This window comes from Takifugu rubripes, chromosome 8, assembly GCF_901000725.2.
Source record: "Takifugu rubripes chromosome 8, fTakRub1.2, whole genome shotgun sequence".
Classification (NCBI taxonomy): Eukaryota; Metazoa; Chordata; class Actinopteri; order Tetraodontiformes; family Tetraodontidae; genus Takifugu; species Takifugu rubripes.
Window position 1 is genome coordinate 6,060,934 of NC_042292.1, and position 23,875 is coordinate 6,084,808.

The 23,875-nt window shown below is 45.2% G+C and overlaps 1 protein-coding gene across 1 annotated transcript; it reads left to right on the plus strand.

Moving 5' to 3' along the window:
- Positions 1-623: 623 nt before the first annotated feature.
- scn1lab (sodium channel, voltage-gated, type I like, alpha b) lies at positions 624-23,785 on the plus strand. Its single transcript, XM_029840372.1, is given in 28 exon segments — positions 624-954; positions 3,365-3,684; positions 4,251-4,369; positions 4,621-4,710; positions 4,989-5,117; positions 5,590-5,681; positions 7,485-7,778; positions 8,440-8,503; positions 8,909-9,050; positions 9,372-9,578; positions 10,607-10,885; positions 11,193-11,534; positions 11,834-11,966; positions 12,092-12,117; positions 12,119-12,331; positions 12,412-12,585; positions 12,727-13,083; positions 13,164-13,691; positions 16,946-17,081; positions 17,294-17,448; positions 17,739-17,912; positions 18,321-18,443; positions 19,162-19,437; positions 19,514-19,567; positions 19,648-19,785; positions 20,403-20,507; positions 20,588-20,858; positions 20,947-23,785. Coding segments are annotated over 27 exon segments (6,081 nt in total). The 5' UTR covers positions 624-954; positions 3,365-3,417; the 3' UTR covers positions 22,140-23,785.
- The last annotated feature ends 90 nt before the right edge of the window (positions 23,786-23,875 follow it).

Here is a 23,875-nt window from a genome sequence, read left to right on the forward strand (position 1 = left end):
ATGTTTGTTTTTCGGTCAATTCGGCGGTGACAGGCCTGTTCTAACAGCGTCACTGGCGTTTTGGGCTAAATGATGCATAAAATCCATCACACACTTCTGCAGTGTTTGAATATAGTTCGTATATAAACGATACGAGCCCGACACGAACATTTAAGCCAGTAAATCGGGCAAAAATCACCTCCACGTCGTGATAAAATAGGTGTCTAAGAATGGGCACTATCAGCCCCCTACGTGCTGCCGGGGGACACGTCCTTCCCAGTGTGGTTTTATTGTTAATATGCGTGATTATTCAATGACATTTTAAAGAGAGGGAGGCTGTGATTATTTTGGAGGTGTGAGGTGAAAAACAGGATCTATGGCGGTGATGCAGTTGCTCCATGAGCACATCTGGGGAGGACACGCCCAGATGCGTTCACTCATTCCTGGCTCGACTTTTCACATCTTCCCGTGCGTCCAACTCTTTATTCGAATTTCGCTCACTGAAACCCGGGTGCTTCGCTTCCTTTAACCGCCGCCGTGATAGCAAAGGTTGGCTTTGGCTCCGCGGAAGCCCTCGGGACCCCTAGGTGGCCCCCTGTCCACAGTTTGGAATCCGCTTGAGACGCCAGTTTGAGACGCCGATGGGCGGCTGCTGCAGCTGCTGAGACCCCCCCCCCAGACTCGGGCGACATCTCATCGGGTGTTGTCCGTGCTGCCGGCGGCTCCTCCCGAGGTGGACGGGCGCGATGGCCGCGGAGGATTCGAACCGCTCCCGTTCAGGGGGAGACGCGTCAGGCTTGGAGATAATACGCAGAGACATCATCAACATGGCGACAGCTGCTGCGCCTCCCTCGGAGCGTGTTGAAACCACGAGTAACTGAGGTATCGCCGGGCACACGTCCTGGCTTCTTTTGTGCTTCTGATTTCTTCCTCTGACGTGTCATCCAGGCAGCAAAATGCGCGTCTGAACAGGTGGTGAGATGTCTCTTTATGAAAACGGCTATTATTATTATTATTGTTAACAATAATGTCTCTAACAATGCCTCCAAAAGCACCTCGGCCGAGGTTGCAGACACAAATCGTGGGCGACTCAGGTGAGAGCAGATCTGATGGCCCATCCGATGGCTTGTTGGTGTAATAAAATGCCCCCCCAGGCGGTGTTTGTTCTGGAGGCAGCTGCTTTCCTGCTTTAGAACCATGGACAGCGAATGTCCATCTGTCTGTCAGAGGAAGTGGAAGAAGCACATAGCTCACAGCTGCATGATGAGTCAAGATTGTCGGGCAAAGAAATGTCGGCAGACGCTGTCGCGTGGGGTCACGCTCGACCACACCACAGGCTCGTGAACCCTCCCCCCACACACACACAAACACACACGTGCTTAACCTGATAAAAATGTGTTATATTGCCAAGATAGTTTACGCCCAATTAATTATATTATGGTAATATTTACCGACTAGGGCCGCTTTCTAGCGATCTCCCACTCCGGTAACTGGGAATAATCCACTCTGCTGAGTTTACACGGCATATCATTTCTGGTTGTGTAAATAGTTCACGGCACGCCACAGGTTTTAAATCCTGTTTAGCGCACGTTTTGACTCTTTTCAGACCCCAGGTCTCCATAGAGGGTGTAATGGTTGAAACAACATCAACCGCTGCATGTTTAATGTCAAAAACATTGATTTCAACCAGCCCAAAAACAACAAGTCATCGCCTTTATGTGAAGTGAGTTTTAGATCCTTAAGTAAAATATATCTTGGCATTAGATATGATATGCATATATTTAGGGTGACAGTAAAATCTGTGGAAGCTTTCCTGTGGAAAAGTTGCTGAGAGTTTCTCCCCTGGCTGCTGGGAATGTATTGATCTGTCTGACAGTGTGACGCACCTTCACACTGATGTTCAGATCACGGCTGCGTGTCTTTTCTCTTTGAAGACGCTGTTCTCGGCGTTCCCTTGAGCACTTGTCAAAAGGTCTGTTTATCTCATCCCATTAATTAAAAACACAAGCGCTCTATTGCTCTATTTTCATTTGGAGGCAGAGTTCTTACTTTTTGTGCCGTTCCTTTATTTCTGGGCCAGTACACTCAGCGTCCCAGGAGGAACAGGGCATGTGAGGCTGTGGTGGGGACGGCCTGATAATGGTTCACAAGGGTTTGTTTTTGCGTGTGTGTTATGGTGCTGGAGGGAGGTCTTGTTTATGCGCTTGCATTTCCTTTGGGATCTTCTTAAAGCTGGCAGGTGGCTCAAAGTGGGGAATTAAATGTTGACGGTTGCAGGGGAAAAATCAATGCCTCTGGCTGCATTTGTCACTCCTGGAAGCCTTTGACAAAGAGGTCATGATTTGCTGATTTCAAACCCTCCACTAATTCATTACACAGTCGAAAGGCAGCACTTCCTGCAGAGCTCCCAGAAGCCACTCGATCCGAATGCAATTAATGGAAGAATTCACCTCAAATGTGTGTGACCAGCACAACAGCCCCCTCCCCCGAATGTTCCAGTCTTCTCTGTCCGTGATGTTCTTTTGAAAGTATCATGATTGTAAAACAAATGAACAAATTCTTAAACCAGACTGATTTCCAGCTCATGTTGGAAAAGAATGCATTTAACAATCATTGGTTAATTAGGTATTGCCATCATTCCCACATTTAATGTCCAGTTAATAGTTACATTGTGAACCCGTTTCAAGAGAAAGAGTCACCTTCTCCCGACTGCAGTCCCCTGTTTGGAAGGTCGGAACAATGCTCACACGTGTCTGGAATTGAATATGCGGTGGCGTATGGTTCCGTAATATAATGGAAAAATAGCAAATTCAGACAACAGGGGACAACAAGAAACAGAACAATTTGTGTTCACACTTCACAAACTGATTGGCTGAAGAAAGAAAGTGCTTTCTGATTTTCATTTACTCACTATTGTGTTCCAGCAGCCATGGAACAAGCCATTTTGTGGAATCATTTAATCCATTGTTTTAAGCTAGAATGTTACACATCAATCTTCTGGTCTTAAAGTATTGTCTTCCAAAGAATGATGAGCATATTCTGGGTGTAAGCAGCTTATGAAAAACAGCATGAAATAACATTCAAACTGCTGAATCACATAAGTCACATATGCTGGTCTTGTGGCGCTCTCCAGGGTGCTGCCCGGGTCATGTGATCTTCAAGCGTCCCTGCACCACTGACTCTGGGTTTTATATGTCAATAACATTTATTTGGTGGGAGAATGACAACTCTGTTGGCCTCAAAATAGCAGCGCCACTTGCGTCAGACTCGGCACGTGTGATTGGGTCCCACTGTGTCAAAAGTGTTATTCAGCCCTCCGATAAATGACTGGACTCTTTCCAAAAGTGACACTCTGACTCCTCAATATTTCTCCCATGTGTTGCAGCTCCCTATACCAGCTGAGCCCCTCGCTGCCCTCTGAAGGAGCAGGATGACAAGATGGCACAGCTGCTTGTTCCGCCCGGACCTGACAGCTTCCGCCCCTTCGTCCCCGAGTCGCTGGCCACCATTGAGAGGCGCATCGCCGAGGAGGAGGCCCGGAGACCACGGGCAGGGCGCCGCAGCGACAGTGACGATGAAAATGGGCCTAAGCCCAACAGTGATCTGGAGGCGGGGAAGTCCCTTCCCTTTATTTATGGGGACATCCCTCCTCACTTGGTGTCCATCCCAATTGAGGACATTGACCCCTTCTACAGCAGTCAGAAGGTCTAATACCTTCTTATATATATATAAAAAATAAGCTAATGATCTGGATGAAATAAGTGAGCGCGCATGCAACCTACAGAGACTGGAAATGTGAAATCATTGTTGCTAAGCAATGCCGAGATGAGCTAAGCATCTGCTTGTTGCCAGTTTACATTGTTGTGCTGACTCATAGCCCTGCTTTAGATCGGAAACAGTTAAGAGCAATTTTGCTCATCACCTCCACAGTGATGTGCTCAGCCAAGTCAGAGCATTTACAAGATGTCCCAGAAGAAGTGCTAAATGCTAGTCTTAGCTGCTGTGCCAGTTGAACTGCAGTGCCAACACATCCTGCCCGAAGCAAAACCATCCAGCCTCATTATATTAACAGCTACGCAGAGCTGAAACAGTTTAATCTCTCTGCTGCTACCACACAAGGCAGATAATGTCCAGCGTGCGCTATCTATACATGCACATTCCTAAAAGGTTCTTTCAGTGTGGTTCATGTCAGCTGTCCAGGCCCCTTCACCTCTAACAGTACCACAAAGGCCATTCCGATGTTTTTAATCACTCTTTTCTGTCTGTTTCAGACGTTCATAGTTTTAAATCGTGGGAAGGCAATCTTCCGTTTCAACGCCACTCCTGCCTTGTACATCTTAAAACCCTTCAACCCGCTCAGAAGGGTAGCTATTAGAGTTTTAGTCCACTCATATCCTTTCAGAGTTTACTCATAGTTCAGTGTAATTTAGATTAAAGGCTTTTTACAGACAAAACAAGGATTTGAATGTCAAGAAGGCTTAACATTTTGACTAGTTTACAGTTTTAATTTTGGCCGTCTTTTGGATTAACTGCTTTATAAATACTGATCACAATTACTATAGATGTAAAACAAGTGTAAATACCAGGCTCAGTGCTTTAATAATTCAAATGCTCCATTTTGTTCCTTGACTGTGTCCCTACGATGTTCAGCATGTTGATCATGTTCACTATCCTGACCAACTGTGCTTTCATGACCCTCAGTAATCCACCGGAATGGGCCAAGAATGTAGAGTAAGTTGCTGTGTGTTCACCAGCTTTGGTCTGTGCAGAGAAAATAGGATATTTTGGAGTTATACTGGCATGTGCATACAGACATTAGAATCCACTTAATCCTGAGCACCACTTAACTCTGTATTTAATAAAAGTGCATTGTCTAGTTAAGTCCTCATGCTCAGATTACTGTTAATACACTCTGCTGTGGTGTCTCTGAATCTAATTAAGACAGTGATCGTTGTAAAAGCAACAGCAGCTTTGCCGTCGTGTGTCACCCCCTTTCTATCCCTCCCCAGGTACACATTCACAGGGATCTACACGTTTGAGTCCCTCATAAAGATCCTGGCAAGGGGCTTCTGTGTGGGGAAGTTCAGCTTCCTGCGGGACCCGTGGAACTGGCTGGATTTCAGTGTCATCCTCATGGCGTAAGTGTCTTGATGCGCAGATTTAAACTGAGCCAAACAGGAAGTGGCGCACACTGAGAGCAGAAATGCTTTTGAAGCTAATCAGTCCTGCAACGTTTTAGGTCTCACTGAATGTGAGAAGAGGTGGGGGGGGTAATGGAGACCGGGAGGGGTACCTGCAGCGTAGTTGTGTGCATCTTGAAAGCATGACTGTAAAATTCCCAAGCTGCTCTGATCCTATGGATGTGGGCCCCTAAAGCATGGCATGCTTCGGCCCATATTTGTTCCACGCTTCAATAACTTTGCCTACATGTCTTGAAGTGAAACCTAGAGAATTAGTGCCCACAGGCAATATAAAGACGCTGACAGTTCCTGGTGGTTTGGTCTGCCAGACCCTTGAGATTCATGATGCTTTAAGGAGAGGCAGTTCCATCTCTGCACATGTATGGGTTTGTGCCTGTGCTGTGTAATAACTGTGCATTTGATCCTACAGGTATATAACTGAGTTTGTAAACCTAGGCAATGTTTCAGCTCTGCGCACATTCAGAGTTTTGAGAGCTTTGAAAACTATCTCAGTAATACCAGGTAAGGCTGCTTGCGCCTGCTCCCAGCGCTCCTGCCATCTGTCCTCTGTGCGTGACCGTTTGCCGTCCCCTCCCCCTCCCCACCCGTGACCCTTTTTTTGTCTTGTCGCGACGTGTGTGGGTGCCTGACTTGTTCGTGTGTATGTGTGTGTCCCGCTCCCTTCCCACACTGCCCCTCCCTTCCTACCTTCCCTTACAGATATGTCACAGAGTTTGTGGACCTGGGCAATGTCTCAGCACTGCGAACCTTCAGGGTTCTTCGAGCCCTGAAAACAATATCAGTCATCCCAGGTGAGAGAGCCCTCAAGGCCCATAAAGTTAATGAAACGCTAATGGCTAACTGGCGTTTCGCTAACATTTAAACACCCCGTGCCTTCTCAGTTCATCTCACTGTAGCTAAGCCTGATGACGCCCGTCGCCATCTCTCATGCTGCCTTTGTATTGAGATCAGTAGAAGCTGGAATCTGGCTCTAATCTGCACAGATTGACGGGATTCTTAGCTTTTTAGATTCTTCCTTTAAGGCAGAATTCTTTTTGGTTGGAATTTATTCTTGACTTGGGAGACTTCCAAGTAGACTTTTGTGCACTATTTGCTTTTGTCCTTTTTTGCATGAGACATTGCAAAAGCCGATTTTCTCGTGGCAAGCACTCGTGCATGTGTTTAGGGTTCCTCCTTACCTTGTTTTCCAGTGCATGTCTTGTTCGATGTTGTCTGTATTTGGGAAATTGCACTGTACACATCACGAATTACGGAAAGGTCATATCGTGTAGCGCCCATGGAAACTTGTCTTTGCCTCTGAAGGAGGATCTTATAATTTTATAACATGCATACTTATTACAGCTCTTACAGCATCGTTTCAACTTTATTCTTCAGGCAGTACAATATGCAGTAGAACATTCTGATACCTGAATCTAACTTGTCTGTCCAGTGAGCTCTGGTAAAAGATTGTGAGGGGTGTTTTGGTGAAGATTTGGAATGTGCATCATTCTGCCAGGAAAGGAACAGTTTGGCATTTTGGGGGACAACCCGGTTGGCTTTGTTGTTGCTTCGTATTGGAAGATTCACTTGTGTCTCCATTGTGAATATGACATTTGGGCCAGAATTCTGATCAGCTTTATGTCAGTGCAAACACTGGAGGAGGAAATCCTGCAGCCTTAAAGCCTCCAAATGGTCTTTACTGTTCATAAACGTTAGTATAATGGTGTTTTGACAGGTTTTTTCTATAACTTTAGGTATTTTTTTCATCGTTTTTCAGCGAGATCAGCTCACAGATTTTAGGCTTCATGCGAACTATGCCACTAGTTGGCGACACTGGGCATTTTAGCATCAAGTCAACAAGACCTTGGGTTTCTCCAAATGCTCAAGCTATTTCTTAGAATATGTATGTCGTCATGCTCTCTACCCGGTGTGCACTATGACAACAGTCTTACCCAACAAATCATCACCAGAATAACCCTCCAATCTATACTCAATTTGAGTCGGTTCTCATGGACCATCTCCACATTTATGTATTACTGTGCACAGTTCTCTGTGGCCATGACAACACTGATCGTGTGATGGGTACGCAGAACAACAGCAATGAAAAAACATTAGTTTAAATGAATGAGTTACGGAGCTTTCCCTAGTGGTTTATCAAATACATGATCAGTGTGAGCATAGCATCGAGCATTTAGTGGGATTTCCATTACAGATCCCCCTGACTACTTGCTGTTGTCAGATCACATTAGTAACCTCTACTTCTGCAAGTTCGGAGCTGTGATTTTTCTGCAATTTTCCCCTTTCCACCCCCTCTTTCTTTTTAAGGCTTGAAGACCATAGTTGGCGCACTGATCCAGTCGGTAAAGAAGCTGTCAGATGTCATGATCCTCACCGTTTTCTGCCTCAGCGTCTTTGCCCTCATCGGCCTGCAGCTCTTCATGGGCAACCTGAGGCAGAAGTGCGTGCGTTATCCAATCAGCAGCAATGCCACCAACAGCACCAACAGCACCGCCGACGACACGATGTTTGTGGACAATTTCCTCCTGGAACTCAACGCCACAGTTTTGCCGAACACCACGGAGATTCCGTTCAACTGGACAGAGTACATCAGCGATGACCGTAAGTGGAGCGAGGCAGCAGGCTCATGTCAGGGTTAACCAGGGTCAAGTTGGCACCCTGAGTCAGACACTGGCTGATTCACATGCACAGTGCGTCGGGGGGATGGAGGTTGGGTAGGGGGAGGGAAGGCACTCTAGCTGAGGCTCGTGATAAGGAGTGACAGAAATGGCTGGAAGCATAGGCTGTGCTCTCTAGCAAGGGCTGGTGGGAGAATGCGGCAAATGTTGCAGATAATCGCCGCAGCAACAAATACCCCTATTTCCACCACCACCACCCCTCCGTTATTCCGCCGTAACCCATCTGCATGGCGCGAACAGCCTGAAGTGGTGCTGGATGGTGAGTCACTGGCAGCCAGCAGGATATCGAGGCGAGGTGCACCAGCCACATGACAAGTTGACACCATAGCAAGAGAAGACGAGGCAGAGTAGATTGCAGAGTAGATGTGGTCTGGTATGCTAATTGTAGTCATGCCTTTAAAAAAAACATGAATGTGATTTAATGACTGCTAAGTGTTAAAATGGGACTTGGTGTCTGTCTGACTCAGTTGATAGCACTCATCACCTTCCTCTGCATCCCCGCCTGGTTTCCTCGTCAGTCTTTTCCTTACCCCAGTGATATGGCTAAAATAACTGTTGGGCCATTTGTCTCCTCTCCCCTCCAGGAAATTATTATTACGTCCCTGGTCAGAGGGACGCTCTACTCTGTGGGAATGGCAGCGGCTCCGGGTAAGGCTTGTCATGTTTTATTTATAAGGCCAATTAAGTGCGCCACAAAGCCAATCGTGCAATTAATGTTGACATTTGGTACCACTCTGCAGCGATGGAGGGATCTAAACTGCTGGTTAACTACGGTTGCTTTTCATTACTTTTGCTCAGCATTGAAACTCTGTCAACTTACTCAGTGTTTTAGCATCTAGCTAATAACATACACGAGCATGACATTTTCAGGCACTGACTAAAGTCAACATCAGGAGCTCATACAGATGTCAGTAAGTTTATATTGTAAATATCTGAAATTGCAGATATCATTTTTTGCAGTCATTGCAAACTGCTCTACAATTTTGTTCCAGGCATTATCTTTAAATTAACTGTAAAATGTTATATTCAGTGTTTATCTGTGTGTACTTGCAGGCTCTGTCCAGAGGGCTTCATATGTATCAAAGCTGGCCGTAATCCAGACTATGGGTACACAAGCTTTGACACCTTCAGCTGGGCCTTTCTGTCTCTTTTCCGCCTCATGACTCAGGACTTCTGGGAAAACCTTTATCAACAGGTTGGTTGAACTCAACAGAGGCTGGTTGAACTCTGTGAATCACATAGTAATATGTTTTTAATGTATTTAATTAATGCATTCTTTTAATTCATCATAAATATACCCACAAAAGCCCACTTAACATCACTCAGTGCTGCATGTTTTCCAAGAGTGGCCCATTCTGTCGTTATATGTGTTAGCTAACATTTTTTTCCTTTTGTATGGCAGTAGCAGAATGCTAACACTTGACCTTTATGAAGTCACAGTTGGATAGCAACAGTAGGATCACAATGAGTGAGTGCTGACTCATTGCTGAAGAAATTCCTGCTTCTTTCCAATCAGACTTTGCGTACAGCAGGAAAACCCTACATGATCTTCTTTGTGCTGGTGATCTTCCTGGGCTCCTTTTACCTGGTGAACCTGATCTTGGCCGTGGTTGCCATGGCCTACGACGAGCAGAACCAGGCGACCATCGAGGAGGCCCAGCAGAAGGAGGAGGAGTTCCAGGCTATGTTGGAGCAGCTGAAGAGGCAACAGGAGGAGGCACAGGCAGGACCTTTTTTTCCCCTTCAAATTCTGCCCCATGTTTTTAATAATAAAGCAAACTGCTCCAGGCAACTGAGGAACAACCGCTTTCTGCTGTCCAAATACAAATGTCAATAACTTTGTGTAGAGTGCAAATGAAATTCACAGCAGTGTAAATACACATTTGCAGCCCCAGCTGCTGGTTGAAAACGCTGTGTCATTCATAGAAGAGGCGCATATTCTGTGGAGAGCCATACCTTTTGTTTCTGGGCAACCAACCAGTCAGACGGTGCTTATGACTCCAGACTGCCTATTTTTGTCGCAGTAAATGGTATTAAAGTGTCGCAGGGCGGTGATATACAGCTGTGATTTATGCTCCCCGAGGACACGGTTGACAGAGATGAATTCCTGAAACAACGCTTTCAGACATTGGATCAAATGTTCCGTATTTGTCCTCATTTTAGCCTCCTTTCATCGCGGTGCAACATGGGTGTGACATCGTCCTTATTGCTGCTTTTCCTTCTGCTTCCACAGTTTCTGCTCCAGTTTCTGCTTCATGCTTTATTGTCTGTTTTATAGTCTTTGACGGTGTCTTATCAGGCTCACGCACATTCAGATTGCAGGTGTTGATAGGTCTGATGTTGCTATGGTAAAGTCTTACGGTCTTTAGTGTGCTGTATATTTTATGGCGTGCTGCACATGTCCAGTAGTGTCAACAATGGTAAAAGAATGTTCTGGCTCCTCTAGTTTTTAGTTTTATCATATATTCAATAATTAAACCTGCAATACACAGTCAGGCTATAAGAATAAGAATCACTCGATTGAGGAGTCAAGGAATTGTGAGCTCATGATTTTGTATGTTCTTTGTTTTGGTTCCTGTGTAAACATTCATGCATCCATTTTTAGAAGGTGTCTGAGGCTTATTTGGCTCTTCGTGCTTCTGCCGCTGCTCTCAGCTGCCAGCCTTTCTCCTCCACTCCAGTCAGTGAGAGCCTTTGAGACAGGGAAGAGGTTGCTATGACAACTATGTTTGTGCTCTGATTGGATGGCAGGTTGCTGCTGCAGCAGCCATAGAGGGCGGCGGATACATTGGGACAGGGTGCCCCACCTCTGAGTCTTCCTCAGGGATGTCGAAGCTCAGCTCCAAAAGTGCCAAGGAGCGACGTAACCGGCGGAAGAAGAGGAAGCAGAGGGAGGAGGAGGAGGAGAGAGGAAACCAAGATAAGTTCCACAAGTCTGAGTCCGAGGACAGTATCAAGAGGTCAAGTTTCCGCTTCTCCATCGACCCAAACAGACTTCCCTATGAGAAACGATGCTCCTCACCCAACCAGGTGAACGACAGTGTTGTCAGTTTTAAATCAGTGAAACAAACCAGGGTATGCACGGTCCTCATGACAACACAACATGGCATTATATACATGGCACTTCCTTTACCTTGATTATACATGTAAACTCCCTTCATCAATTAAAAACTGAATGTGGTTGACAGCACTGCATTTTTGTGTCCTTTCCAGCAGTCTTATCTGTCCTGGTTTCATTTGGCTTTTTCAGCAGCAGATGATCGTCTCAATTGCCTGTATGTATTCCTCCAACCTCACATTCCAGTTTTATCACTGTCTCTATCTCCTTCTCGCTCAGTCTCTCCTCAGTATCCGCGGCTCCTTCTTCTCACCCCGGCGAAACAGCCGCGCCAGCCTGTTCAGCTTCCATGGCCGGGCGCGTGACATGGGCTCGGAGAATGACTTTGCAGATGACGAGCACAGCACCTTTGAGGAGAGCGACAGTCGAAGGGGCTCCCTGTTCCTGCCGCGCCGCCTGGAGCGCCGCTGCAGCGCAGTCAGCCAGACCAGCCTCGGGGCGCCACGCATCATGCTGCCCGCCAATGGGAAGATGCACTGTGCGGTGGACTGCAACGGTGTGGTGTCTCTGGTCGGTGAAACATCAGTAACAACCTCTCCTGTAGGTCTCCTGCTACCTGAGGTGAATTAACGATGCCTTTATGCTTTTTTCCACTGACTTATCTGCTGCAAGCTCTTCCCTAAATTATATAAATGATTCGGGTGCATGAATTATTATCCAACAGCGTTTCTCTGTCTTTGCTGCATGCCTCAGATCTAAGTTAAGTTTATTAAAGGCAAAGATGGATATAGTGTCCATCTCAGTGAAGAATATTCACTTCAACAGAAGATGGATCTTCTCTGGTGGTGCTGGTGGTGCTGACCTATCCTCTGTTGTCCTCTGTGTCTTGATTTCTGTTAACTTATTATAATTATTTTCAGGGAACAACTACTGACACTGAGCTAAAGAAGCGGCGGTCAGGTTTCCATCAGCCATCCATGGATTATTTAGATGAACCAGGGGCCAGGCAAAGAGCTATGAGTGTGGCCAGTATCCTTACCAACACCATGGAAGGTAAGTGATCAGGCCACTTGTTCTGCTGTTTTCCTCAGCTAATTCCAGAGAATACAGGAGTACCAGCACATTTAATGAATTAAGATTGTAATTATTATGAAATGTGGTTCCTTCTCGTTTGGCAGAGCTTGAAGAGTCAAGACAGAAGTGCCCCCCCCTGCTGGTACAGGTTTGCCAACACCTGTTTGATCTGGGACTGCTGCCCTCAGTGGCTGAAAATCAAAGAGATAGTCAGCATGGTGGTCATGGACCCATTTGTGGATCTGACGATCACAATCTGCATCATCCTCAATACCCTTTTCATGGCCATGGAGCATTATCCAATGACTACAGAGTTTGACAATGTCCTCTCAGTTGGAAACCTGGCAAGTATAGAGTGATGCTAACACAAAAGAGTTGAAGCCAAGGACATGTGTGAAATATAATCATCTTCCCCTGTCACTAGGTTTTCACGGGCATCTTCACAGCTGAGATGTGCCTCAAGATCATTGCCCTGGACCCTTACTACTATTTCCAGGAGGGTTGGAACATCTTTGATGGGATTATTGTGAGCTTAAGTCTGATGGAGCTGGGCTTGGCCAATGTAGAAGGCCTGTCTGTGCTCAGGTCCTTCCGATTGGTACGATTTTTTTCCCAGTATAACCCATTTCCCCTAAACGCTCTCTATCATTACACCACTTTTTAGATGTGTCTAGATATCTCAGAGAATTCATTATTATTAATGAGCTAACGATCTAATTTGTGCCTCTTGTTGAAACAGCTGAGGGTCTTCAAATTGGCCAAGTCATGGCCCACGCTCAACATGTTGATCAAGATCATCGGGAACTCAGTGGGGGCACTGGGGAACTTGACTCTGGTGCTCGCCATTATTGTCTTCATCTTCGCCGTGGTGGGCATGCAGCTGTTTGGCAAGAGCTACAAGGAGTGTGTGTGTAAGATTTCCCTTGACTGTCAGCTGCCTCGCTGGCACATGCACGATTTCTTCCATTCCTTTCTCATTGTGTTCCGGGTGCTTTGTGGAGAGTGGATCGAGACCATGTGGGACTGCATGGAGGTAGCTGGACAGAGCATGTGCCTGATTGTTTTCATGATGGTCATGGTCATTGGCAACTTGGTGGTAAGATTTACTTTCTTGTTGATTGCTTGTATATAAAGTAGATGTTCTCTGTTCATAAGGGATGGATTTAATATCCACAGGTCCTGAATCTCTTCCTGGCCCTACTCTTGAGCTCATTCAGTGCTGACAATTTGGCAGCAACTGACGACGACAGTGAAATGAACAACCTGCAGATCGCAGTGGGCCGGATCCAGCGCGGCGTCGCCTTTGTCAAAACCACCGTGAGACATTTCATGCAGAGCATCTGCTTTAGCCGTGGTGGGAAAGGTTCCGGTCTGGGCGAGGAGTGCAAACCCTTGGATGAACTGCACAGCAACGGGAAGGGTAACTGCATCTCCAACCACACCTCTGTGGAGATCACTAAAGACCCCAGCGGGGTGTACATGACGGAGGGCAATGGCCGGCTGGGAGGAGGGCTGGTCATTGGGGTTGTGGTTGGTGGGGACACCACCAGCAAGTACCCTGTGGAGGAATGTGATTACATGTCATTTATTCATAATCCGAGCCTGACGGTCCAAGTGCCTATTGCTGTGGGCGAATCAGACTTTGAGAACCTTAACACTGAAGATTTCAGCAGTGACTCGTCTGACGTGGAGGGGAGCAAGGAGGTAAGAACAAAGTCTTACTCAGATGATTAACTTGTCATTTTAGGGAAAACCCAGAATTACAAAGCTTTTGTAGTAGTTTGAAAAGGATAATGAATAAGACCCAATATGGTTGTTTGAATATGTCAATATTTGCATAGAGATTTTCTGCCATTTTATTTCAGCGTGGGAGGAAAAACAAACCTGCTGACTCACTTGTACATTCATTCATCATGCTGTGAAAGTCAGTCCTAAAGCTCTTGGCAGCTTATAGAGCCATGACAAATAATGACTCAGATTTGCTAATGACAGTTGTGGAAGCTTTGCTTTATAGATTAATTTATGTACATATCAGTTTTTTGTAGTTTACATGGCTGAGTTATAAATGCAGTGTGGCATTAGAGTTACACAACTATGTCTGCTGTTCATTACAAAAGGAAAATGATTTTTTTTTTTCCAGAAATCAAGCGTGCTCAGAGCCCTTCCTATTAACGTACATGAAAAACCAAAGCACAATAGCATGGAGTCCATATTTTTTGGTGTTGTCATAGTGCACATGCCATGTTTGCTTTACATTTTGCCAGGCTGATATAACAGTGTACCCCCTGGTGATGTCAACCCGCCACTGTGGGTGTGGTGCCAATTCCCTGTGATTCAGGACAGCCCAGGAGACTATTTCTAGCTAAAGCGCCACACATTTCATATTGGGAAGGGAGCTGTCGCGCCCCTGCTGCTGTTAACGTCTTGTAAACTGGGGTTGGTGAATCAGTATATTTAAAGGGAGGTCAGACATTCATGATCCACTCTTTCTAAGGGTCTCCTATCTTCACTATCAACAATAACGAGTTAGGTGTCCTACATTTAAATGTTCACAATAAACCTCTGACTTCTTTGTGTTGCCTTTGTTAAGCTGTGAGGGGATTCCTCATTTTTTCTGTTATTTACTAACCTATTTTCTTACTATGTCTCACCTTGACCGCACACTTGAGGTTGTATTCTGGCTTTTCATGTTTTTGACTTAAGTTGATTAACCCCCATTTGTTATTGCAGCTGTGTCACAGACGCTCTCAAGGTTTTCAATGACAGGAGAATTGTAAGACCACTTTATTGTACCCTAGCACCAACCATGAGGACTGCCTATGCCATTAACAGACAAACAACATATTTTCCTCATACCTTCAATGGATTGCCCATTTTCGTTCTTTGCCTGATCTGCCGTCCATCCCCAATTCTCTCAAACCCACCCTTTTTTGCTTTATGCCTACCCCTTCTCCAGATAGCAGCACAGTCAATGCTGCAATCTTTTTGAGTTCTCCCTTCCCCCACCCCTCCATAATTTAGCTCTAAGCATCAGACTGTATTGCAGTTACAACCCATTAGGAATGAGCAACACCATCCTTTTCATTTGATAGATAAACCATCTGACATGGTCTTTGCTTTTGAGTTCATTGCTTGATTTTGACTTGGTTTTGGGACTTGATTGGCATCCAACACCCCTGAGCTTGAGAATGAAGGCAGAGAGGAGGTGGAGAAGAATGATGAAGACACTAGAAATGAAAAGGGGGAATGAATTTTGCTGTGTAGTTTGACAAAATTCATTTGTCTGGTTCATGCGTACACACAAAATACTTGTATGTTCTTGTTTTATGTCAAATAATAATGGAATGATGAAAGAATCAATAGAGAATTCTAATTTTGCAGAGAGGAAAGCATATAACACAATGATGCCAAATTTGGATTATTATTTTAACAATTTCAAATTACATTTAGTCGTAAATCTGGTGACAACGAAATCAAAAATGCGATAAGTAAACCCAGACTTTGTACATCCAAAATTTTAACAAATATTTATGGAGCTGAGTGATCAAAATGGTCATTTATTATTCTAAAAATAGTTATTCATTTGTTGACGTTGTACACTTCTTCCCTAATGCACACTGTCCACATTTTTATTTATTTGTGTTTACTTGTATTTGTATGTGTTATCCACTTTCCTTTCTCTGCAACCAACATGAAAAAACAGTTTAACAAATGCAAAATCTTCAAAATGAAAGTATGCTAGGTTCTAAGCAAATAATCTACACCTCAAAGAAGTAAAATGGGTCTCTTGCTGAAGGAGAGAATGTGGAGAGAAACAGCCCTCCAAAAATGCAATGCACTTGCCAGCAGTATGCTTCCATCATTCCCATGCCGTATTAGCTGGGTCCCACGGCAATCAGAGCTGCTGCACTGTGTAGGATGACATGTTCCTTTATTTAACCTGCCAGGCAGATCAGATATGAAACCACAAAACACCATGTTTGCCCAAAAAAAACAAAAAAACAGACAGACAGGAGGCAAAAGTCCCCACCATATGCAGACCATATATTTGTACAAAGGTCACTGGACTGTACGGTACTTTTGGAGTTTTAAAGGTACGCTGCCGGGGTTCAAGCTTCAGAGGACAGCATAGTTAGATTAACTTTAGTCCAGCAGAAACACTTGTGCTTACATGTGTTTTGCTCATTGCTTTGGAAAGCCCCATTAAAAAAAAAAAACTACCTTTAGTCCTGTATGTTGGGATGCATGGATGCTAAGCCACGTTTTACATATAGGAACAAAGAAAGCCACTACATGGTGTCTTATAAACAGTGCACAGTACTGGTTTTTGCTGGTAAGCTAATGTGGTAGTCCGTCTACTTTAACACAAACTGAAGAAGCTGCTTTGAAGGAATGGAAATAACGTGTTTTCATGTCACTGAGGAAAAGGTTCTTCAGTCCCTTGGTGGGTGGATTTTATCTTTTAGGATGGGCCAAGTACATAGAAGCTATTATGGATTTTGGATGTAGGATAAACCAAATGATTAATCAGTGGAGACATCAGTGGACATGAAAATGCCAAAGCAAATGTAATGCTTGGTACTATTTCAGGCTTGGATTGATGATGCACTGGAACACTGCATGCACGCTTTCTCAATCTGAGGTTACATCAAATGTACCCACAGGGCATCTCTGGAACACCAATCTCCAAGTGCAATCAGATAAAATGAATACCAAAGCCTGTAGGTACATTTGATCAAAGCTGCATGTGATGACGATGATAATACGATGACCGTGAGTTTAGTGAGCCCAACTCTGTGAGCTTTGACAGTGCTAGGTTATGATCGTGGCACTGAATTACACAAAAAAACCACAGTGATAACCAGCTCAGAAGGTTGGCTCCAATAACCAATGAACTGCTGTTGTTTCAGGGCCCCACCAGTAACTTTGAACTTCTATCTGCTTCCCCATTGGCACAGAAGCTTGATGTAGTACCCCAGAATCTCAGCTCATCAGAGGGGAGCACAGTCGATATTCGCCCCCCAGGAGATGGGGTGGAGTCAGTGGAACTGGAGCCTGAAGAGTCACTGGAGCCAGAGGCCTGCTTCACAGAGGGTGAGGGGGATATGTATGTGAAAGAATGGAGGCTATCGGGTGGTGGGATTTTGCAAAAAAGGTTCAAAATTGAGTTCTTCTCCAGCGCATTTTATGACCTAGAGTAAATCTCATTGACAGTCAACGCAAAGGTTCAGTAGGTCGTAATTGGGGGCATCTGGGTTTGTGACGCAAGGTGATAGGGATTTATCAGGTTTCCTTCATGCTTGCAGGCTGTGTGAGCAGGTTCCAGTGCTGCCAGATCAGCGAGGAGGGAGAAAATTACAAGAGCTGGTGGACACTCAGGAAAACCTGCTTCATCATCGTGGAGCACAACTGGTTTGAAACGTTCATCATTTTCATGATCCTCCTCAGCAGTGGGGCTCTGGTAAGTGGGTGTTGTTTTGAATCTATCTGCCTTTGTGATGTAAATCTTTTTTCTGACAACATGGCCACCAGTTTTAAAGGGGATGTTGGGTAAGTGGATTAAGCGGTGACACATGGTAGGGAGAATGTTGTAGCTGTGAATCACCGCATTTGGTGGTGTTGTTTGTCATACACTCCAAAGTCTGCAGGTCAGAATTTAAACTACTCCAGAGTGTGTTTACACACGAACAGTCTTTTTTCCTTGCACAAAATTACATAATCTGCACTTTTTATTGCTTCTGTTCTGCTCAGGCATTTGAGGACATTTACATCGAGCAGCGAAAGACCGTCAAAATAGTGTTGGAGTATGCAGACAAGGTCTTCACCTATGTTTTCATCCTGGAGATGCTCTTGAAATGGGTCGCATACGGCTTTGTCAAATACTTCACCAATGCCTGGTGTTGGCTTGACTTCCTCATCGTGGATGTATGTATTCACCGAGTAATTTAATGATTTGAGTACTGATTTGATGACGTCAACCTTGCTGGGAGTTGAATAGGTTATCTTAGATAGAAGCACGGTCATACTAAAGTGCACAAGGTAACCTTATGTAAAGGTTTTTATTGCCTTGTCTTTATTTGAAGTATCCCCAGACCACAGCAAAGGTTCAGGCACAATTTCCATATAATTTAGAAGATAGAACTTAAATGGTGAAACCGGATAATTAATTGCTGTAACTGCTCACTTCTCATTCTGATCGAATTCTGTTACTCATCTATTTTTTTGTTACCTATGCACATTTATGCCAGCTTAACCGAGTCTCTTAAAAAAGTAATTCTTTTCTGAGGGGCCTCTTTCATTTGTCACCATTCACCCATCTTGTCTGTCTCGAAGGTGTCGCTGGTCAGCCTCGTGGCGAACACGCTGGGTTATTCAGAGCTGACGGCCATTAAATCTCTAAGGACACTGCGAGCCCTCCGGCCCCTGAGAGCCCTGTCTCGGTTTGAGGGCATGAGGGTAAGAGAAGAACGAGTGCAAAAGCCACAAAATGTTATTGGTGTTTATGGGCAAACAGGAAGCCAGTATAACAGAAGCATGGTTTAGCCCAGTGCTCATAAAAAAACCTCAATTTGCTTCCCCAGATTTTTTACAGTAGAAAATATAGTAACTCAAGATTGGCTTCTTCCGGCTGCTTTCTTTCTTTTTCCTGATTCAAATATAAAACTGGGTCCATGTGTGGTTAAATGGTTTTTTTCTTATGGAGGGCCAGGATGACTGCATGTTTATGACAACTTACCTGGCGATTCAACATGGCTTCTCTTCTATCTGCATGGCTTTCTTTACATTGTTCCAATGGATTACTGTATCTGGCCATCTGAGGCATTGTTTTCTGATGTTGCTTGTGTGGTGCCTTTGACCTGTAATTTTTTTCTTTGTTGTGTGTCTTTTTTTCATTTACAGTCAAACAAAATGTTGTGACTTCATCCCGCCTCTCTAAGGTTTTTTTTTTCTGTTTTTCATTTATACCTATCAAATGTAAACTTTCTTCACGTTGTCCACCTTCTTTTTCCAACTTTCATGTTGTTAAATTTGCTTTTGTAGATACATATGCTCTTAAGAACATCTTGTGTGTAGTTTTTACAACTAGCATTGTTCAGAGCCAAGTCAATACATTTTTGTAATAACCTGTTTTTATTGGCAGATGTTTTGCTGATTTAGATTCTCCCCTTCTCAGGTCGTGGTGAACGCACTTTTGGGGGCCATTCCCTCCATCATGAATGTGCTCTTGGTCTGCCTCATCTTCTGGCTCATCTTCAGCATCATGGGCGTCAACCTCTTCGCAGGGAAGTTCTACTACTGCATCAACACCACTAATGAAGAGACCCTCCCCATAGACATCGTCAACAACAAGTCGGACTGCCTGAAGATGGTTAACGAGAGTGTCCGCTGGAAGAATGTCAAAGTCAACTTTGACAACGTTGGATTGGGCTATCTGGCTCTGTTGCAAGTGGTGGGTGTAAAAACATGCAAACGTTCTCAGGTTTGAGGGCGACGCATTTACTCACTCGTCTCATTTCTGCTCTCAGGCAACATTTAAGGGTTGGATGGACATCATGTTCCCAGCTGTGGACTCGAGAAATGTCAGTGGACGTGAAACGTTCATGCGTGTATCCAGTGATTGTAGTGCGTAAGATGATGACTTCTTTTCTTTTTTTTTCAGGTGGAAGAGCAGCCTAAATATGAAGAGAACTTGTACATGTACCTCTACTTCGTAATCTTCATTATCTTTGGCTCCTTTTTCACCCTGAACTTGTTCATTGGCGTCATCATCGACAATTTCAACCAGCAGAAGAAAAAGATAAGTGGCTTTCAAGTTCACTAAAAGAGGGACCTACCTGTTGCAACTGAAGCAACTTCTGCGCCTCATCTGATGTTCTGCAACGTGTGCATGCAACATTTAGATTTTTGAAGAAAGGTATGCAAAGCAATAGTATAATAAGTGCCAGATGCTGGGTAACGCTGATTGATCGCATTCAAGCAGCATCAAGTTTACCTTCAGCTAAAGCAGTGAGCAGAGCTGCAGAGAGAGAGGATTCTGTGGTGCACCCTGAAGAGATGCCACTGTTTACTGAGAGGACATGAGTCACAGAGAAACACCCTCCCTGCAGTCACACCCACACATGCAGCAACACATTGAAACTAATCTGGAAATATGCCCCCCATTCAACCCAGGAGGTGGAGGGGGGAGTGGATCAGCTGCAACTGCAGCCTCATGCAGATGCTTGTTCAGAGTTGACACCAGTCCTCCCTCCAGACACGTAGGTGAGCTGACAGTATGTCGCTTCCCCGATTAGTCAGGGAACATTATTGGGTTCAGTGTGAGCCAAAAGCAAGTCAGCAACGCCAACCACCGGGGTTTAAAATACCTTCTGCTGAGTTTTCTGTTCAATAATCATAATGTTATGCTTCCTTTACTTAGGAGGTCAGGACATCTTCATGACAGAGGAGCAAAAGAAATACTACAATGCCATGAAAAAACTGGGCTCCAAGAAGCCGCAGAAGCCCATACCTCGACCTACAGTCAGTACTCCGACCGCAGGGCGCAGAATTGTCGTTACTGGCCGACGCTGGAGATAACTGCGTCTATCTTATCCCCCCAGAATGCATTTCAAGGCTGCCTGTTTGACTGCATCACCAAGCAGGCCTTCGACATCGTGATCATGATCCTGATCTGCCTCAACATGGTGACCATGATGGTGGAGACGGACGACCAGACCAAAGACATGGACAACATCCTCTACTGGATCAACGTGGTCTTCATTGTGCTGTTCACAGGGGAGTGCTTGCTGAAGATGATTTCTCTGCGCCACTACTACTTCACCATTGGTTGGAATGTGTTTGACTTTGTGGTGGTGATTCTGTCCATCATGGGTGAGGAATTTAGCCATCGCTGACCATATCAAGCATTGCTATGCCTTAGGTTAATGCTCGTGTTGAACTGGATCTTGTTCTTTTGCAGGAATGTTTTTATCCAAAGTCATTGAGAAGTACTTTGTTTCCCCAACGTTGTTACGAGTGATCCGTCTGGCCCGGATCGGTCGTATCCTCCGCCTTATCAAAGGCGCCAAAGGAATCCGCACCCTGCTCTTTGCCTTGATGATGTCACTGCCCGCCCTGTTCAACATTGGCCTGCTCCTCTTCCTGGTCATGTTCATCTACGCCATCTTCGGCATGTCCAACTTCGCCTACGTGAAGCGGGAGTCGGGAATCAACGACATGTTAAATTTCGAGACCTTCGGGAACAGCATGATCTGCTTGTTTCAGATCACAACATCAGGCGGCTGGGACACCCTGCTCTCGCCCATTCTCAACAAGAGGGAGCCCGACTGCGACAGCCAGCTGGAGCACCCGGGCAACTCCTACAAAGGCAACTGCGGCAATCCGTCGGTGGGCATCTTCTTCTTCGTCAGCTACATCATCATTTGCTTTCTCATCGTGGTGAACATGTACATCGCCGTCATCCTGGAGAACTTCAGCGTTGCCACGGAAGAGAGCGCCGAGCCTCTGAGCGAGGACGACTTTGAGATGTTCTATGAGGTGTGGGAGCGCTTTGACCCCGATGCCACCCAGTTCATCGAGTACAGCAAGCTGTCCGACTTTGCGGATGCTCTGGATCCACCGCTGCGCATGCCAAAGCCTAATATGGGCCAGCTCATCTCCATGGACCTACCGATGGTGAGTGGCGAACGCATCCACTGCCTCGACATCCTGTTCGCCTTCACCAAGCGCGTATTGGGCGAAGGCGGGGAAATGGACATGCTGCGCGGCCAAATGGAAGAGCGCTTTATGGCCTCAAACCCTTCCAAGGTTTCGTACGAGCCCATCACCACCACGCTGCGGCGCAAACAGGAGGAGATGTCGGCCATCATCATCCAGAGAGCGTTCCGCCGCTACATGCTCTGCCTGGCCATGAAGAAGGCCTCTGCGCTCTATAAGGAGCAGCTGAAGGAGGGCGTCCGTGACCCCGACAAGGACGTGATGGTCATCAGCAAGTTCACCGAGAACTCCACCTCGGACAAAACGGACATGACGCCCTCCACGGCCTCCCCGCCTTCTTACAACAGCGTGACTAAATCAGACAAGGACAAATATGAGAAGGAGACCCAGGAAAAGGAAAACAAAAGAAAAGACTTGAAAGACAGAAAGAAATAGAGTTTTTAAAGAGGAACAAATCTTAAAAGACAAGGGGGGTGGGTGATTTTGTTTACAGCTTTTAAGGGGGTTAGATAGACGTGTGCTTGTGTGCTAATTAGAGTGCGATGGCCTGAAATGGGAGTGGTGTCACATGTGAATACGAGGCCTCTCCTGAGAGGGATCCAGCAGACACTGCCAGAGATTGACTGGAACACGGAGCCTCTCTGCAAATCGCTTGTGGTTTTCCTATTGGTTGTTGTTACTGACATACTTGAGTGTATCGTTCAGTTGTCTGTAGCTAGTGCTGCTACTACTTCAAAATCCAGTGTCTTGAAATTAACAATAACTGTATCACAACTACTCTCTTTTTTCCGTCGTTTGGGTTACTTGGCGTCCTCTTCGTTTATAATAAGAAAGAATGTTTTCTACATTTTTCCGAACATCGTGGTGAGAACATGTCTGCTGCTTTCGCTGTCATAACATCACCAAGGGCAGATAAAGTCAATGCTGGAAACCACAACCACCATGCGGACGCCGAAACAACGAGCACATCACTGGAGCGCAGTGCTTACGGACACTGTGCCCTCTGGCGTGCTGTAAGTGATTGTTATCTGTATTTTGCTGTCATCTAAACTGCAGTCCCCAACGTCACCAGGAAACACTCTGAATACAGAAGTTGAATGTATGCAAGGAATGAGACACACACAATGAAATCCTTTGACATTTTGGGGAATGGGAAACCTTTTCGGAAAGGGAAAATTGGATGATCCTGTCTGTTAAACAGGAAGGTGGAGCCGCATTAGCTTAGCATTAGGCTAAGGCAGCGTGGCGTTGCAATGTTATTTACTGGCTTTAGACGGGGCTTCTTGTTGGAGAAAGTAAAAAGAATCAAATTTGCCAAAATGTCAAAGCACTTAATTTTAAGCGCGGCTGTTTTCTTTCCTCCATACCCTTGGTGTTACCTAACACCTCTGCTTTATGCTCCACTTCACCTCCTCCCCACTTCTTCCACAGCTCTTGTAAAGAAAATGTCTCAAGTCACAAAATGAAAAAAAAAAAATCACCTCTTTCTAACCACTCTCAAGCTAGAACCTGACAATATATGACATTTAAAGGTTATAATATCAGTTTGTATGGAATCCATGTCGTCTTTTGGGTTGAGAAGCGAGTGGTTTTAGTGTAGTGGTTTGTAAATAATATAGCTGTTTGGGCCCTTAGTATGTATCACACTTACATCTGATGTAAGAGCACTTTTTAATCCCCACTGATATGTAAAACCACGTTCGGCAGTCCTACATGTGAGTGAGTGGGTCTGTGTGTGTGTGGGGGGGGATATTTGTGCGCAGGGACTTTATGTTGTACCAATTATCAGAGTTGGGGCGATTATAAATAAAATTTTTACTGTAGATATCAGTGCATTTTGCCAGTCTTGGAGTTTAATTGACATTTTTCTAGAGCCTTTTGTTTTTGCAGATTCTGTACGGTAACACGCGATGAAACACATGTATGGTCCAAATATCTGTAGATAGGAACCACAAAGCCATCGGTAGCCATCACTCACCGCGCTCGTAGTGTTTTAGTGAACTGCATGCAAGCCGTGACTACTGTCCGCTCATCTGGTAATATCATTTCTCAGCCAAAAAGAATAAAGGACATATTTTTTTCGAAGTCCTTGTTCCATTTTTCCCATTTCTTCTGCAGCACCCCCCCCCCCCTCTCTCTCTCTCTCTCTGAAGGAAAACATTCATGTGGTT